General features: G+C 53.8%; 1 protein-coding gene across 3 annotated transcripts in view; it reads left to right on the forward strand.

Annotated features, from left to right (window-relative positions):
- The window catches only part of ABCC2 (ATP binding cassette subfamily C member 2), a 65,936-nt gene that overhangs the window by 12,077 nt on the left and 37,021 nt on the right, over positions 1-16,838 (forward strand). For all 3 annotated transcript variants that reach the window (XM_077823391.1, XM_077823390.1, XM_077823393.1), the window contains exons 4-13: positions 1,017-1,151; positions 1,599-1,721; positions 9,221-9,276; positions 9,727-9,958; positions 10,671-10,846; positions 11,748-11,925; positions 12,440-12,694; positions 13,199-13,264; positions 13,669-13,806; positions 14,444-14,590. In XM_077823391.1, coding sequence (XP_077679517.1) covers positions 1,017-1,151; positions 1,599-1,721; positions 9,221-9,276; positions 9,727-9,958; positions 10,671-10,846; positions 11,748-11,925; positions 12,440-12,694; positions 13,199-13,264; positions 13,669-13,806; positions 14,444-14,590 — 1,506 coding nt within the window. The remainder of the gene's footprint in view (positions 1-1,016; positions 1,152-1,598; positions 1,722-9,220; positions 9,277-9,726; positions 9,959-10,670; positions 10,847-11,747; positions 11,926-12,439; positions 12,695-13,198; positions 13,265-13,668; positions 13,807-14,443; positions 14,591-16,838) is intronic.

The raw sequence follows: 16,838 nt of genomic DNA on the forward strand, positions 1-16,838 counted from the left end.
CTGCCATGTAGAGGGAAATCCATTGTTTCAAACAAAGCCCTCACTGCCGCTGGTGGAAAATTACAGGTAAAAGATGGAGTTTGGAGTCACATGGGAAAGTCACATGTCCATGCCTGATTTTGCTTAGTCACAGAAGAAGCCATTAATGACACCCCAGACAGAAGGACAGTCCATTCAGTGTAGATGGGTGTCTTCCATTGTGAGTTAAGTATCCTTTTGATGAGCTGCTTGACTTGACTAAAAACAGCAAGGAGTCTTGTGGCACCTTAAAGACTAACAAATTTATTAGAGCATAAGCTTTCATGGGCTATGACCCACTTCTTCAAACATCTGATGAGGTGAGCTGTAGCCCATGAAAGCTTATGCTCGAATAAATTTGTTAGTCTTTAAGGTGCCACAAGACTCCTCGTTGTTTTTGCTGAAACAGACTAACACGGCTGCCCCTCTGAAACTCGTTAACTTGAATAGTTCCTTCACAATGTGCTGGCTAAACACCTTGTTGGTGTTTCCCAGAAGCAAACACATTAGAAATCCAGGTATAGAGCCAATACTCATAACTTCAGATACAAAAATGATACATTGGTTAGTCTCTAAGGTGCCACAAGTCCTCCTGTTCTTTTTGCGGATGCAGACTAACACGGCTGCTACTCTGAAAAATGATACATGCATGCAAATAGCATAATCATATTCAGCAAATCATAATCTGTGCATAGACATCTTACATGACACGTTTTGTACAAGATTTGTTGCAATTATATAACAGAGATAGCAACAATAATCTACATGGTCATAGTTTAATCAGATAACATCACAATCGGGTACACTTGGATCACATTTTTAAATGGAAGCCAATACTGTACAGCCCGATTCTGCATCTGTGATATCCTGGGACCCATGTATAATCTCCAGGTCATGAGCCTCAGGTTCAGCCCCCTGCCCAGGTTACATTGTCCTGGGTTCCTCTGTCACCAGCCTCCCTGCACCCACTGCTCTAACCCAGTTCGCTCTCTCCCCAGTTCCTGGTTCTGCTGCTTCATGACACCCAGCGCTTCCACCCGCGCAGGGACTCCGGACCACTCTTCTTCTTCTGGATTCTCTCCCTGCTCTGCGGGGTGTTCCCGCTCCAGACGCTGATCCGGAAGGCACTGCCGGTCAGGAGCAGTGGGGACCGCGGGCAAGGGCCCCTGGGAAATCCCTCACACTCCCAGTTCTCCCAAAGGGGCAGGGTTTGGCCCAGGAAATCCCCTCCCTTGTGGGCTGTTAACTAGCATCAGCTTTTGGGGCACTGCAGCCCCCTGTGAACAAGCACCCATGGGGAACGTGAGTGGGGGTAAAGCAGAAATAGCTCCTATCTCTCCTACCATAGGGCCTCAGCTCTGCCCACCCCAATGCGTGCCCCTGGGGGTCATGTCCAGAGGTGCCTGGGCTGAAAGTAGACAGCTCCAGGAATTCAGGAGCAGTTGAAATGGGGGATTGAGCGGAAACGCTCAGGCAGCCTTAGCCCAACTCACTTTCCTGGTTGTCCCTGGGTCCAGGCTGGGCTTGTACCTCACTTGCAGGTGCCATCAGTTATCCCTGAGGGCTTTCCTCCCCCATAGGGCCTGGTTCCTGACCTGCCACGGTTCAGCCTCTTCCTCATCTCCTATGGGCTCCAGCTTCTCCTCTTGATCATCTCAGCTTTCTCAGATGTCGCCCCAGAAACAGAGGAAATGGCCAAGAAGGTGAGAGCTCTATGCCCCCGTCTGGGCTTTGGGGTGAGCACAGCCTGTAGACCCTGCAGGCGGCTTGGCGCGGGAGAGGCTGCCGCAAGGTGCCTCAGCTTAGAGGGGCTGGTGGCACATGGGCTCCATAGCAAGATCCCATCTCCACGCATCTTTGAGGCCAAGGTCGTGAGACAGTATCTGTGAGGTCTCAGTGTGGGCCAGGTGGGTGGAGAGAGTCCCCGCACTTCAGCCCTGCAAGGCTCTCAACTCCTGCCTTTCAGCCTGTGCAGGTCCCAGGACTGGCCAGATCTGCCCCACATGCTCTGTGGGACTTGCAGTGGCCCATCCCCTTTGCCTCAGTGTGAGGCCCCCAGGATTCCACCTTGGAAGGGGGAGACTGAGTCAGCTCTTGCCACAGACACAGCTCTGGTGAACAGCCTCTTCTCTTTCTTTAAAAAAAAACGAGGCGTACTTGTGGCACCTTAGAGACTAACACATTTAGTTGGGCATAAGCTTTCATGTACTAAAACCCACTTCATCAGATGCATGCAGTGGAAAATACAGTAGGAAGATATATATACACAGAGAACATGAAAAAATGGGTGTTGCCATAACAACTGTAACGAGACTAATCAATTAAGGTGGGCTCTTCTCAGCAGGAGAAAAAAAAACTTTTGTAATGATAATCAGGATGGCCCTTTTCAAAGACAGGTTTCAGAGTAACAGCCGTGTTAGTCTGTATTCGCAAAAAGAAAAGGAGTACTTGTGGCACCTTAGAGACTAAATTGGTTAGTCTCTAAGGTGCCACAAGTACTCCTTTCCTTTTCAAAGAGTTGACAAGAAGGTGTGAGTAATAGTAGGGGAAAAAATTATCATGGTGAAATAGTTTTTACTTTGTGTAATGACCCATCCACTCCCAGTCTTTATTCAAGCCTAATTTAATGGTGTCCAGTTTGCAAATTAATTCCAATTTTGCAGTTTCTCGTTGGAGTCTGTTTTTGAAGTTTTTTTGTTGGAGAATTGTGACTTTTAGGTCTGAAATTGAGTGACCAGGGAGACTGAAGTGTTCTCAGACTGGTTTTTGAATGTTATAATTCTTGACGTCTGATTTGTGTCCATTTATTCTTTTGTGTAGAGACTGTCTGGTTTGGTCAATGTATATGGCAGAGGGGCATTGCTGGCACATGATGGCATATATCACATTGGTGGATGTGCAGATGAACGAGCCTCTGACAGTGTGGCTGATGTGATTAGGCCCTGTGATGGTGTCCCCTGAATAGATATGTGGGCACAGTTGGCAATGGGCTTTGTTGCAAGGATAGGTTCCTGGGTTAGTGGTTCTGGTGTGTGGTTGGTGGTGAGTATTTGCTTCAGGTTGGGGGGCTGTCTGTAAGCAAGGACTGGCCTGTCTCCCAAGATCTGTGCGAGTGAGGGATCGTCCTTCAGGATAGGTTGTAGACCCTTGATGATGCGCTGGAGAGGTTTTAGCTGGGGGCTGAAGGTGACGGCTAGTGGCATTCTGTTACTTTCTTTGTTGGGCATGTCCTGTAGTAGGTAACTTCTGGGTACTTTTCTGGCTCTGTCAATCTGTTTCTTCACTTCAGCAGGTGGGTATTGTAGTTGTAAGAATGCTTGATAGAGATCTTGTAGGTGTTTGTCTCTGTCTGAGGGGTTGGAGTAAATGCAGTTGTATCGTAGAGCTTGGCTGTAGACAATGGATCGTGTGGTGTGGTCTGGGTGAAAGCTGGAGGCATGTAGGTAAGTATAGTGGTCAGTAGGTTTCCAGTTTAGGGTGCTGTTTATGTGACCATCGCTTATTAAAGAGTGGGAGTGGATGGGTCATTACACAAAGTAAAAACTATTTCACCGTGCTAATTTTTTCCCCTACTGTTACTCACACCTTCTTGTCAACTGTTTGAAATGGGCCATCCTGATTATCACTACACACGTTTTTTTTTTTCTCCTGCTGATAGTAGCCCACCTTAATTGATTAGTCTCATTACAGTTGGCATGGCAACACCCATTTTTTCATGTTCTCTGTGTATATATATCTTCCTACTGTATTTTCTACTGCATGCATCCGATGAAGTGGGTTTTAGCCCACAAAAGCTTATGCCCAAATAAATTTGTTAGTCTCTAAGGTTATGTCTACACCACGGAATTAGGTCAAATTTATAGAAGTTGAAGCTATTCCACAGTTCCCGCAGTCTCCGCCGCCCAGTGGAATTCTGGGTTAAGCTCCCAGTGCCTGATGGGGCAAAAACATTGTCGTGGGTGGTTTTGGGTACATGTCGTCAATCGCCCCTTCCTCTCTGAAAGCAACAGCAGACAATCGTTTTGCGCCTTTTTTCCGTGCGGATGCCATACAGCTTTCAGCAGATGGTGCAGTAGGACTGCTAACCGTTGTCACTGAACCATTGCTTCCGCTGAAACTCTGCTCTCCTGGTGCCATGAATCCACTTTGCAGGTCCTCTATATGACCGTCGTCATCCACTGCTTCTGCTGCAACTCTGCTTTCCTGCTCTTGTCTCACTGTGACGAAGCGGGACTGTTCTTAATGTTTCCTCTGAATAGTGTGGGGGGTGCCTCAGTTTCCCCTATGCAGTTCTTAAGTATCTAGGTGGTGGGGTAAGGGACTATGATCATTGCAGGGCCCTAGAGGGCAGGTGTGTGCAGGGGTCTGGACACAGAGAATGGCCGACACCCTGTTTCCTGGCAACTGATGGCCTGGGCCCTTCCCCCCTGCAAGGTGAGAGCTAAAGGGTTGGAGAACAAAGGAATCAGGTGATCTTCTGGCCCAGGAAAGGGACAAAGCCCAGAGGAGGGGCTGGAGGGAGTTTCAGTTTGGATCTGGCTGGGGACCTGGAGTGAAGTGCAGACGGGGTTGTCTGCTCACTGCCCCTAAAATGGACCCGGCTGAGGGGTCCTGTTCTCTGCACCTACAAGCTGTGGTTTAGACCATGTTCCTGTCGTCTAATAAACCTTCTGTGTTACTGGCTGGCTGAGAGTCACGTCTGACTGCGCAGTTGGGGTGCAGGACCCTCTGGCTTCCCCAGGACCCCGCCTGGGTGGACTCGCTGTGGGAAGCACATGGAGGGACAGAGGAGGCTGAATGCTCCGAGGTCAGACCTAGGAAGGTGGAAGCTGTGTGAGCTGTGTGTCCTGCAGACAGTCTGCTCCCAGAAAGGAGACTTCCCCAGAGTCCTGCCTGGCTTCATGGGGAGCAGTTCCAGAGCATCACCCGGGGACTCTGTGACACTCACCATACCATGGCAAGCATGCAGCCCGCCCAGCTCAGCTCACCGACACTGCCGCTGTTGTGTCCTGGTGCTGCTGGCAGCAGATGGTGCAGTAGGTCTGCAAAACTGGTCATCCAACCACCGCTTCCGCTGCAACTCTGCTCTCCTGCTCTTGTCTCGATAACGAATTTCTCCATGTTGGCTGTCATGGTCTCCCTCATCCACTGCAACTCTGCTCTCCTGCTCTCATGAATCCACCTCTCAGGTCCTCTCATCCTTCTCTATAAATATCTATTCTCGTGGCATCTGTCGTTAGCCACCACTTCCACTGCAACTCTGCTCTCCTGCAGATGCCATACCACGGCAAGCATGGAGCCCTCTGAGATCACCGCGGCAGTTATGAGCATTGTAAACACCTTGCGCATTATCCTGCAGTATGTTCAGAACCAGAACCGGCAAAGGCAGGTGAGGAGGCGACGGCAGAGCGGTGATGAGAGTGATGAGGACATGGACACAGACTTCTCTCAAAGCACGGGCCCCGGCAATTTGGACATCCTGGTGGCAATGGGGCAGGCTCATGCCATGGAACGCCGATTCTGGGCCCAGGAAACAAACACAGACTGGTGGGACTGCATAGTGTTGCAGGTCTGGGGTGATTCCCAGTGGCTGCAAAACTTTTGCATGTGTAATGGCACTTTCATGGAACTTCGTGACTTGCTTTCGCCTGCCCTGAAGCACAGGAATACCAAGATGAGAGCAGCCCTCACAGTTCACAAGCGAGTGGCGATAGCCCTCTGGAAGCTTGCAACGCCAGACAGCTACCAGTCAGTCAGGAATCAGTTTGGAGTGGGCAAATCTACTGTGGGAGCTTCTGTGATCCAAGTAGCCAACGCAGTCACTGAGCTGCTGCTATCAAGGGTAGTGACTTTGGGAAATGTGCAGGTCATAGTGGATGGTTTTGCTGCAATGGGGTTCCCTAACTGTGGTGGGGCGATAGACAGAACGCATGTCCCTATCTTGGGACCGGACCAGCTTGGCAGCCAGTACATAAACCTAAAGGGGTGCTTGTCAATGGTGCTGCAAGCACTGGTGGATCACAAGGGATGTTTCACCAACATCAATGTGGGATGGCCAGGAAAGGTGCATGACGCTCGCATCTTCAGGAACTCAGGTCTGTCTGAACAGCTGCAGCAAAGGACTTACTTCCCAGACCACAAAATTACCTTTGGGGATGTTGAAATGCCTATAGTTACCCTTGGGGACCCAGCCTACCCCTTAATGCCATGGCTCATGAAGCCATACACAGGCAGCCTGGACAGCAGTCAGGAGCTGTTCAACTACAAGCTGAGCAAGTGCAGAATGGTGGCAGAACATGCATTTGGATGTTTAAAAGCGTGTTGGTGCAGTTTACTGATTCGGTTAGACCTCAGCGAAACCAATATTCCTATTGTTATTACTGCTTGCTGAGTGCTCCACAATCTCTGTGAGAGTAAGGGGGAGACGTTTATGGCGGAGTGGGAGGTTGAGGCAAATCGCCTGGTGGCCGATTACACGTAGCCAGACACCAGGACAGTTAGAAGAGCACAGCAGGGCGCACTGCGCATCAGAGAAGCTTTGAAAACCAGTTTCATGACTGGCCAGGCTATGATGTGACAGTTCTGTTTGTTTCTCCTTGATGAAAACCCACCCCCTTGGTTCACTCTACTTCCCTGTAAGCCAATCAACCTCCCCACTTCGATCACTGCTTGCAGAGGCAATACAGTCATTGTTGTTTCAAATTCATGCATTCTTTATTAATTCGTCACACAAATAGGGGGATAACTGCCAAGGTAGCCTGGGAAGGGTGGAGGAGGAGGGAAGGAAAAGGCCACACTGCACTTCAAAACTTATTGAATGCCAACCTTCTGTTGCTTGGGCAGTCCTCTGGGGTGGAGTGGTTGGGTGCCCAGAGCCTCCCCAGCCTGTGTTCTTGGGCGTCTGGGTGAGGAGGCTATGGAACTTGGGGAGGAGGGCGGACGGTTACACGGGCTGTAGCGGCGGTCTGTGCTCCTGCTACCTTTCCTGCAGCTCACCCATATGCCGGAGCATATCAGTTTGATCCTCCAGTAGCCTCAGCATTGCATCCTGCCTCCTCTCATCATGCTGCCACCACCTCTCCTCTTGCTCCCGTCACCTCTCCTCTCGCGTGTCCCTCCTGTCCTCACGTTCATTTTGTGCTTTCCTGGACTCTGACATTGCTTGCCTCCACGCATTCTGCTGAGCTCTTTCAGTGCGGGAGGACTGCATGAGCTCAGAGAACAGTTCATCGCGAGTCCAGTTTTTTTGCCTTCTTATCTGCGCTAGCCTCTGGGATGGAGATGATAGGGGGAGTGTTGAAACATTTGCAGCTGTGGGAGGAAAAAATGGGAGAGTAGTATTTAAAAAGACACATTTTAGAGAACAATGGTTAGAACCATGAACCAAGCTGTTAACATTACATAGTACATGTGCTTTCGGTACAAGGTCGCATTTTGCCTCTTATATTGAGGGCGTGCTGGTTTGGTGTGAGAGATCACACACGCAGGGCCGGGCAACAGAATTCGGCTAGCAGGCAGCTATGGTAAGCCACACTCTTTTGGCTTCTTTAACTTTCCTAACATGTGGGAATAGTTCCAAACAGCAGCACCCCCATTTCCCATACCAAGCACCTGTTGGGTTGGCCATTTAAAAGGAGGGGCTGAAGTTTCTGGGTTAACGTGCAGCACAAACCCAACTAACCCCCCCCCCCCACACACACACACCCAGTTCTCTGGGATGATCACTTCACTCCTCCCCCCATCACGTGGCTAACAGCGGGGATGATTTCTTTTTGGTCACAGGCAAACAGCCCAGCAGGAACAGCCACCTCTGATTGTCCCCTTAATAAAATTCCCCTATTTCAACCAGGTGACCATGAATGGTATCACTCTCCTGAGGGTAACGCAGAGAGATAAAGAACGGATGTTGCTTGAATGCCAGCAAACACCAGGACCATACACTGCTATGCTTTGTTATGCAATGATTCCAGACACGTGTTACTGGCCTGGCGTGGTAAAGTGCCCTACCTTGGAGGATGGAATAAGGCTGCCCTCCCCAGAAACCTTTTGCAAAGGCTTTGGGAGTACCTCCAGGAGAGCTTAATTGAGATGTCCCTGGAGGATTTCTGCTTCATCCCCAGACACGTTAACAGACTTTTCCAGTAGCTGTACTGGCCGTGAATGCATCCTAAGTCTTCAGGGCAAATTAATCATTAAACACGCTTGCTTTTAAACCATGTATTATATTTACAAAGGTACACTCACCAGAGGTGCCTTCTCCCCCTTCAAGGTCCGGGAGCCTGCCTTGCGAGGGTTGGGAGGGTATTGGATCCAGGGTTATAAACAGTCCCTGGCTGTCGGATAGAATGGTTTCATCCTCATCCTCCCCCTCATCTTCCTCGTCCTCTAAATCCTCATCCCTGTTGCGTGAGACTCCGCACTTGCAGGAGTCCGCAGACAGCGGTGGGGCAATGGTAGGGGCACCCCCTAGAATTGCATGCAGCTCATCATAGAAGCGGCATGTCTGGGACTCTGACCCGGAGCGGCCGTTTGCCGCTTAATTTCCACGTAGCACTGCTGCGGGTCCCTGTTATAGCCTCTGTCCTTCATGCCCTTGCAGATTTTTTCAAATATTTTGGCATTTCGTCTTTTGGAACGGAGTTCTGATAGCACAGATTCGTCTCCCCTACAGCAATCAGATCCAGTGCCTCCCGTTCAGTCCATCCTGGAGCGCTTTTGCGATTCTGGGACTCCATGGTCACCTCTGCTGATGAGCTCTGCATGGTCACCTGTGCCACACTGGCCAAACAGGAAATGAAATTCGAAAGTCCCTGGGGCTTTTCCTATCTACCTGGCTAGTGCATCTGAGTTGAGAGCGCTGTCCAGAGCGGTCACAATGGAGCACTCTGGGATAGCTCCCAGAGGCCAGTACCATCGAATTGTGTCCACACTACCCCAAATTCGACCCGGCGATGCCAATTTCAGCGCTAATCCCCTCGTCTGGGAGGAGTACAGAAATTGATTTTAAGAGCCCTTTAAGTCGACAAAAATGGCTTTGTTGTGGGGACGGGTGCAGGGTTACATCGATCTAATGTTGCTAAATTCGACCTAAACTTGTAGTCTAGACCAGGGCCAAGGTGCCACAAGGACTCCTCCGTTTTTTTGCTGATACAGACTAACATGGCTACCACTCTGAAACCTGTCCTCTTTCTTGGTGTCCTAGAACCCAGAGGTCACAGCCTCCTTCCTGAGCTCCATCACCTTTGGCTGGTACACCAGGTAGGCAAAGCAGGGTGGGAGGGAGCCCAGGGCAGGAACAGCAGGGGTTGCAAGCTGGGACTGAGGGACCCCGGCAGAGTGGAGTAAGTTGTGGTGAGGCCAGGACTGGGATGGCAGGGAGGGGCATTGTGTGAGGCTAGGGTCTGCTCACCTTACTCTTGTTCTCTTACTCTGTTGAGTTTCACTGTCTGCCAGGTGCAGGAGTTGCAGGGTGGGAGGAATTGTGGGTGAAATGAGTTGCTCCTGGCTTGCACTGCAGCGAGATTGAGCACCCCAGAAGCAGCTTGGTTGCTTGGGACACGGTGGACTCAGCTGCCTGCACCCGGTGACCCCGAGTGTTGTCTTTGTGTCTGTTCTGGGCTGGGTATGAGGGACAGTCAGCAGGAGAGACCCGTTTCCGTAGTGTGCAGGAGAAGGTTTTGCTGACCAGAGGCTCTCTCTGCCCCACAGGATGGTTCTGAAGGGTTATCGCAAACCCCTGGAGATGGAAGATCTCTGGGACTTGAAAGAAAACGTGAAAACGCAGCAAATCTTCAGCAGGTTTGACAGGAACATGAGGGCCGAGGTGAGGAAGGCCCGTCGGGCGCTGGAGAGACGGCGCTGCAAGAGGAGCTTGCGCGAGGCAGCCCCAGACCACAGGAATGGGCTCAGCAAGGCTCAGAGCCAAGACATCCTGGTGCTGGTAACTCTCTCACTGCCCTCTGGGCTGGACTTGGGGCTCTGGCTCCAGGTCACTGTGTCTCTGGCACAGGCCATTGGAGCTTTGGCTCTGCAATGACGTGAGTGAGGAGGGTTGGAGGGAGCCCTCAATAGATGCTCCACATGTCTTAAGGTTTTCTCCCCTCACCAGCTCCCCACAGGCCTGTCTGACAACTCCCCTCTCCCTGGGCCGTCAGTGCTGCTCCGTGATGAGCTGAGGGTCTAAGCACAGGGCTGTGAAGCCCCTTCTCCTCTGGGGTTCTGTGCTGCACACACATCCCTCCCAGCCCCGGGAACCAGCCGCCTGCAGCTCCCCCACCCCTTCCTGAGCACCCACTGCTTCCACCAACCCATGCTGCCTCCCTGCCATCCGGGACTGGGCCTTGCACCTGTGCGGAGCACCTGTCCCGGGGAAGAGCCCCTGAGTGGGGTGTCTGATCCAGGGAGAAGGGTGCCTTGGCTGGGGGGAGGCGGGGGCACCTGTCCCGGGGAGGGGCCCCTGGGTGGGTGGGGGCATCTGTCCTGGGGAAGGGCCTCTGGGTGGGTGGGGGCACCTGTGCGGGGTGTCTGATCCAGGGGGCCCATGGAGTGTTGGGTGTGGGGGAGGACCCTGTGGGGTGTCTGACCCAGGGTGGGTGTCCGGCAGGATGCCTGTCTGATCCAGCTTCCTTTCTCACATGCTGGCTCCTGTCTAGGAGGAGAAGCGGCCGAAGAGGAAGAAGAAGGAAGATGTGAGTGGCCCCAGTGGGGATTACCCCAAGGCCTGGCTGGCCAAGGTCCTGATCAGAACCTTTGCAGGGAACCTCCTGAAATCGGTGGCTTTCAAGCTGGTGCATGACCTGCTGGTGTTTGCCAGCCCCCAGCTGCTGAAGTGAGTCCCCATCTCTGGGCTGCCTCCACAGAGACCTCTCGCCTGCCCTGCACCCAGCCAGGAGCTAGGGCAGGCCCAGGGGGTTTCTCTGTGGACGGTGCAGGGACATGCCCAGACAAGGGGGCTGCTTCATGGTCCAGGTTTAGCATCAGTGTCAGGTCCAGATTTTAGCATCAGTGGCTGGTTGTTCTAGATGGAATGAGGGTGGGGGACCCCGGGGGCTGGCGTCTGTGTGCTGGGGGTGGTGGCACCCCCAGGGTTAGTCTCTTTGAGGCAAGGGGTGGCAATACCCTTCTGGGTCTCTGTGGGGTGGAGGGGTGTTGGGGGGGCTGGTGTCTGTGGGGCAGGGGTGGCAAGATCTGTGTGGGGCTGGTCTCTGTGGGACAGGAGTTGTGGCATCCCAGGGGGGGTGATCTCTCCAGGGAGGGGTGGCAGCATCCTTGGGGGGCCGATCTATGCAGGTGGGGGTGTCCCTGGAGGGCTGGTCTCTGTGGGTAGGGTTTGTGGTGTCCCTGGTGGGTGGTCTCTGCAGGGAGGAGGTGATAGCATGCTTGGGGGGCTGGTCTCTGTGGGGCTGGGGTGGGGGTGTCCCTGGGGGGCTGGTCTCTGTGGGTAGGGTTTGTGGTGTCCCTGGTGGGTGGTCTCTGCAGGGAGGAAGTGATAGCATGCTTGGGGGGGCTGGTCTCTGTGGGGCTGGGGTGGGGGTGTCCCTGGGGGGCTGGTCTCTGTGGGTAGGGTTTGTGGTGTCCCTGGTGGGTGGTCTCTGCAGGGAGGAGGTGATAGCATGCTTGGTGGGCTGGTCTCTGTGGGGCTGGGGTGGCGGTGTCCCTGGGGGGCTGGTCTCTGTGGGGCAGAGGTCTCCCCATGCCTGTCTGGTCTCACGGGCTGCTCTGACCATCAGACTGCTGATCTCCTTTGTTGCGGACCCCACGGCGTATGCCTGGCAGGGCTACCTCTACGCCTTGCTACTGTTCATAACCGCGCTGGTCCAGTCCATCTGCCTGCAGCAGTACTTTCAGCTCTGCTTCCTGCTGGGCATGAGTGTGCGCACGGCCCTCATGGCCGCCGTCTACAAGAAGGTCGGTGTGTGTACCCCCATCAGCATTCCCTGCCAGGAACAGCTGCAGGACGGCATGTCGGGCCTTCCTGCTCCCCCAACCCTGTCCCCCAAATACACTTCCCTCTTCTTGTGTCTTTGCCCCTCCTCCAAGGGCACCTATGAGCTGGGCCTTTGTTCCCCAGTGAAGGGGCTGGGGGTTTGGACATCCTGGGAGTTAGCTGCCGGGAGTCATGCAGTAAGAACCATGCACACCAGGCCGGCTCCCTGCTGTAATCCCCATGCAGTGAAGCGCAGGCTGCAGAGTCCTGGTGGGAGGCATTTACCCACAATAGTGCAGCGGCCCCCAGAGCCAGGCGGGAGGCCCGGCAAGGAGGAGTGTCCAAGAGCCGGGACTCAGGAGTCAGTCCAGGAAGCTTGGCCCCCACCAGGAGCTGCTCTGATGCGTTTGGCCTTGACTTCGCATGCAGCACTCTGCACTGCGCCCAGGGGCTGGGGGCTGGCCTGGCCCCTGGTGACTGTGCTGTCCACCCTAGGCGCTCACTATCTCCAACGCCACCCGCAAGGAGTACACTCAGGGTGAGACGGTGAACCTGATGTCGGCCGATGCCCAGAGGTTCATGGATCTGGCCAACTTCATCCACCAGCTGTGGTCGGCACCACTGCAGATCGCCCTGTCCGTTGTCTTCCTGTGGTGGGAGCTGGGCCCCTCCGTCCTGGCAGGGATCGGGGTCATGGTGCTGCTCATCCCCATCAACGCTCTCCTGGCCACCAAGGCCAGAACCATTCAGGTCAGTGGTTGGGCAGGGTCCACTCCCCGGGCTGGCCTGGCAAAGGCTTCCTTCTTGCCCCTCTCCGCTTGAGCCCCCCACGCACCAGCCACCCCGTCTTCTTCCCTCCAGTGCCCCTGCCCACTGCCAGTGGCTCTCCGGAGTGGGAATGTAGATGGGGTCCGAGAGAGGAAATGCAGAGCCTGCTTGGGGCTGCCCCTTTACCCTGCAGCCCGGAGGCTGCTCTGTGGAGCACCAAGCTCCAGCAGAGACCCCAGCCCTGTGAGCTGACCCTCCTGCACCTGTGCTGGTCCAGGCCCTGCCAGCGGGAGAGGGGGCCCGCCTGGAATAGACCAGAGACCAGGGGTGGGGCCTGCAGGTGGGGAGTGCTGGCAAGGCAGATGAGGGATGAGTGAGCCTGGGGCCGAGATGGGGCGTTTGTGGAGTTCCTGGGTTTTAGGAGCTGCTCTTTGCATTGGGCTGGGGTTCGGGCTGGGGGATCCAACTCGCCTTTCTCACTGGCAGATGAAGAACATGAAGAACAAGGATCAGCGCATGAAAATAATGAATGAAATCCTTAGTGGGATCAAGGTGAGCACCATGGACCCCACCCCCGAGTGCCTGGCTGCCTCTCCCCCTCCAGGGCATTAGGGGCGTGCCTGGCTGCCCTGCCCCCGACCAGGACACCTGGGATTGGTGCCTGGCCATCCCCTCCCCAGGGCACATGGGGTCCCATCCTTCTCTGCATGGCAGCAGTCTGGCAGTGCCCCACCCCCCCAGCTGATGGCATGTGATGGTATAGGATTTGCTGTATGAGTCCAGGAAGGTGACCCCCATAATGCCCCTGGCTGGTTGTGCAGCTACCTATGGGTGGGGCTGCAGGCAGGAGAGTGGGACCCAGAGCCGGTGGATGGGGTGCTGCGTGCAGATGAGATGAGCCTTGGGAGCAGGGGTCACTGTGGGAGCTGGATCCGCTCATTCTGGTCGTCACTCAGATCCTAAAGCTGTTTGCCTGGGAGCCTTCATTTGAGCAACAGGTTGGGGAGATCCGGGTGCGTGAGCTGAAGGGCTTGCTGCACTTTACCTACCTTCAGGCCTTCTCCATCTTCATCTTCTCCTGTGCCCCGTTCCTGGTGAGTGCCTGGGGCTGGCGGTGGTGGGAGGCCTCCGGGGAGACGGGGCTGCCTCCTGGGTGGCAGGACAGATTGGGATATGCCCAGGATGATAAGGCTGTGGGCGTGGATGCGTAGGTGGTTTTGGGGGAGGGGAGGGGGGATCAGGCTTTGAGGTTAGGGGGTAGGATGTGCCCAGGGGCTGACAGGCTGCGGACGGGGAGTAATGTGCCTATTCCCCGCACCATCCCATACTACCTCCCTATGATCAGGGACTGGGACTTGCCCTGGGCGGGGCGCCTGTCCCGAGGGGCCCCTGTGCCGGAGTGTCTGTCCTTGGGAAGGGCCCCTGTGCCAGGGCGTCTGTCCCAGGGAAGGCAGGCAAAGCACCAAAGTGTTTATTGTCCACTGTCCACTCTTCTGGGGAGACCCCAACAAGAGCTCTGGGGGGTCCCCCAGCTGGAGCGCTGTGTGGGGGGGGGACATGGGCTGGAGCCCCAAAAGGAGCACCAAGCCCTGGGAGATGGGACCCTTGGCCTGAGCACGTGCCCCTGCATGCGGAGGATGGGATGCCGGGCAGGAGCACAAGGTGGGGTGGGGGTGAGGGCGTGGCTGCAGTGGCAGATGGGGCTGTGGCTCTAACACCCCCTGCCCCCAGGTCTCTGTGGCCAGCTTCGCTGTCTACGTCATGGTGGATGAGAAGAACATCCTAGATGCACAGAAGGCATTTACCTCCATCTCCCTCTTCAACGTGCTGCGCTTCCCCATGGCCATGCTGCCCATGGTCATCTCCTCCTTGGTGCAGGTGAGCCCCCCAGGCAGGGCGGAGAGAAGGAGGTTGAGTCTTGGGCCCTTTTGTTAACCTCCAAATGAATTGTATGGTTCAGGCTCAGCATGTGGGGCTCAGGAGGACTTGGGTTGCAAGGCTCCCTATCCACCCGGCATTCTGATTTATTTCCTCGGTGGGTCGAGTGTGTTGTGGTGCCACCCGGAGGCCCTGCCAGGATTGGGGCTGTAATTCGTCCAGTAGTGTCGCCTGGGATTGGAGATCTTTGGTAGCCGGGCCCGTTGGGCCGCCCATGCATGCCGTGAGTGGTGTCTGTGCAGTATAGCGCTGTGCAGTCCAGCCACCCTCAGTTCCTTCTCAACCGCCCTTGGTCTGGGATGGGATCCTGAGCAGAGCCCTTCGGACATCCCTGGCCTTTAGTAATAGCAGTAATAGTCGTGTTTCTGTTCTTTTGTAGAATCGCCGTTTCCTTTCATTTTTCTTTCCCCTAAAAAAAAATTCCATTGCTTTTTCTTCCCCATTATTCTTTAACTTAGCATAGGTTTCCCTTTTTTAATATGCCTTTCCCGATCGGGAAACTCTCCCTGGTCGTTTATGCCCCAATCCCCCAGGTTTAAGAGGTGCCTCTCTTGCTGCGAAGCCATCCCCGTGAGCAATGGTCACTCCTGGTGCATACACTGCCTCGGTGAGGGGCACATCTCTCAGAAGTGTACCTGCTGCCTCAACTTGAAGGCCCATGAACTGAGGCTAAAACTTTTACTCATGGAGAGTTCTTTGCAACCAGCCTCAGACCCTGGCCCCGATGCCTCTCCTATGCGGTGCTCACCATCTGCCCGGTCATCAGCCGACGCTCACTCACTGCGCGCCACCAAGAGGAAACCCACCCTCTCCCGCCCAGGCAAAAAGAAAAGGGCCACAAGCTCCCCCTCTAAGGAGCTGCCTCAGAAAAAGGCATCCCCAGGGAGCTGTGAGGACGTTGTGGCTACAGACGTGAGACAGCTACCGTGACTGTCTGGGAACCTCCGGTACTGGTGCAAAGGACAGGTCCAAAGTGGGCGGGATCACAGGTGGAAACATTGTCTCTTGGCACTGAGAAAGACAGTGTAAGACTTTCAAAAGCGGTACCCACCACTTCAACAAAAATAATCATAGAATCATAGACTAAGGTCAGAAGGGACCATTATGATAGTCTAGTCTGACATCCTGCACAACGCAGACCACAGAATCTCACCCACCCACTCCTGTAACAAACCCCTGACCTATGTCTGAGCTATTGAAGTCCTCAAATCATGGTTTAAAGACTTGGAGGTGCAGAGAATCCTCCAGCAAGTGACCTGTGCCCCACGCTGCAGAGGAAGGCGAAAAGCCCCCAGGGCCTCTGCCAATCTGCCCTGGAGGAAAATTCCTTCCCAACCCCAAATATGGCTATCCGCTAAACCCTGAGCACGTGGGCAAGACTCACCAGCCAGCCACCCAGGAAAGCATTATCTGTAGTAACTCCGATCCCACCCCATCTAACATCCCATCACAGGCCATTGGGCATATCTACCGCTAATAGTTGAAGATCAATTAATTGCCAAAATTAGGCTATCCCATCATATCATCCATTCCATAAACTTATCAAGCTTAGGCTTGAAGCCAGATATATCTTTTGCCCCCACTGCTACCCTTGGAAGGCTGTTCCAGAACTTCATTCCTCTGATGGTTAGAAACCTTCATCTAATTTCAAGTCTAAACTTCCTGATGGCCAGTTTATATCCATTTGTTCTTGTGTCCACTGAATTGATACTGAGCTGAAATAATTCTTCTCCCTCTGTGGTATTTATCCCTCTGATATATTTATAGAGAGCAATCATATCTCCTCTCAGCCTTCTTTTGGTTAGGCTAAACAAGCCAAGCTCTTTGAGTCTCCTTTCGTAAGGTAGGTTTTCCATTCCTTGGATCATCCTAGTAGCCCTTCTCTGTACCTGTTCCAGTTTGAATTCATCTTTCTTAAACATGGGAGACCAGAACTGCACACAGTATTCCAGATGAGGTCTCACCAGTGCCTTGTATAACGGTACTAACACCTCCTTATCTCTACTGGAAATACTTCGCCTGATGCATCCCAAGACCGCATTAGCTTTTTTCACGGCCATATCACGTTGGCGGCTCATAGTCATCCTGTGATCAACCAATCCTCCAAGGTCCTTCTTCTCCTCTGTTACTTCCAAGTGATGCGTCCCCAGTTTATAGCAAAAATTCCTGTTACTAATCCCTAAATGCA

The sequence above is a fragment of the Eretmochelys imbricata genome, chromosome 7 (genome assembly GCF_965152235.1).
Source record: "Eretmochelys imbricata isolate rEreImb1 chromosome 7, rEreImb1.hap1, whole genome shotgun sequence".
Classification (NCBI taxonomy): domain Eukaryota; kingdom Metazoa; phylum Chordata; order Testudines; family Cheloniidae; genus Eretmochelys; species Eretmochelys imbricata.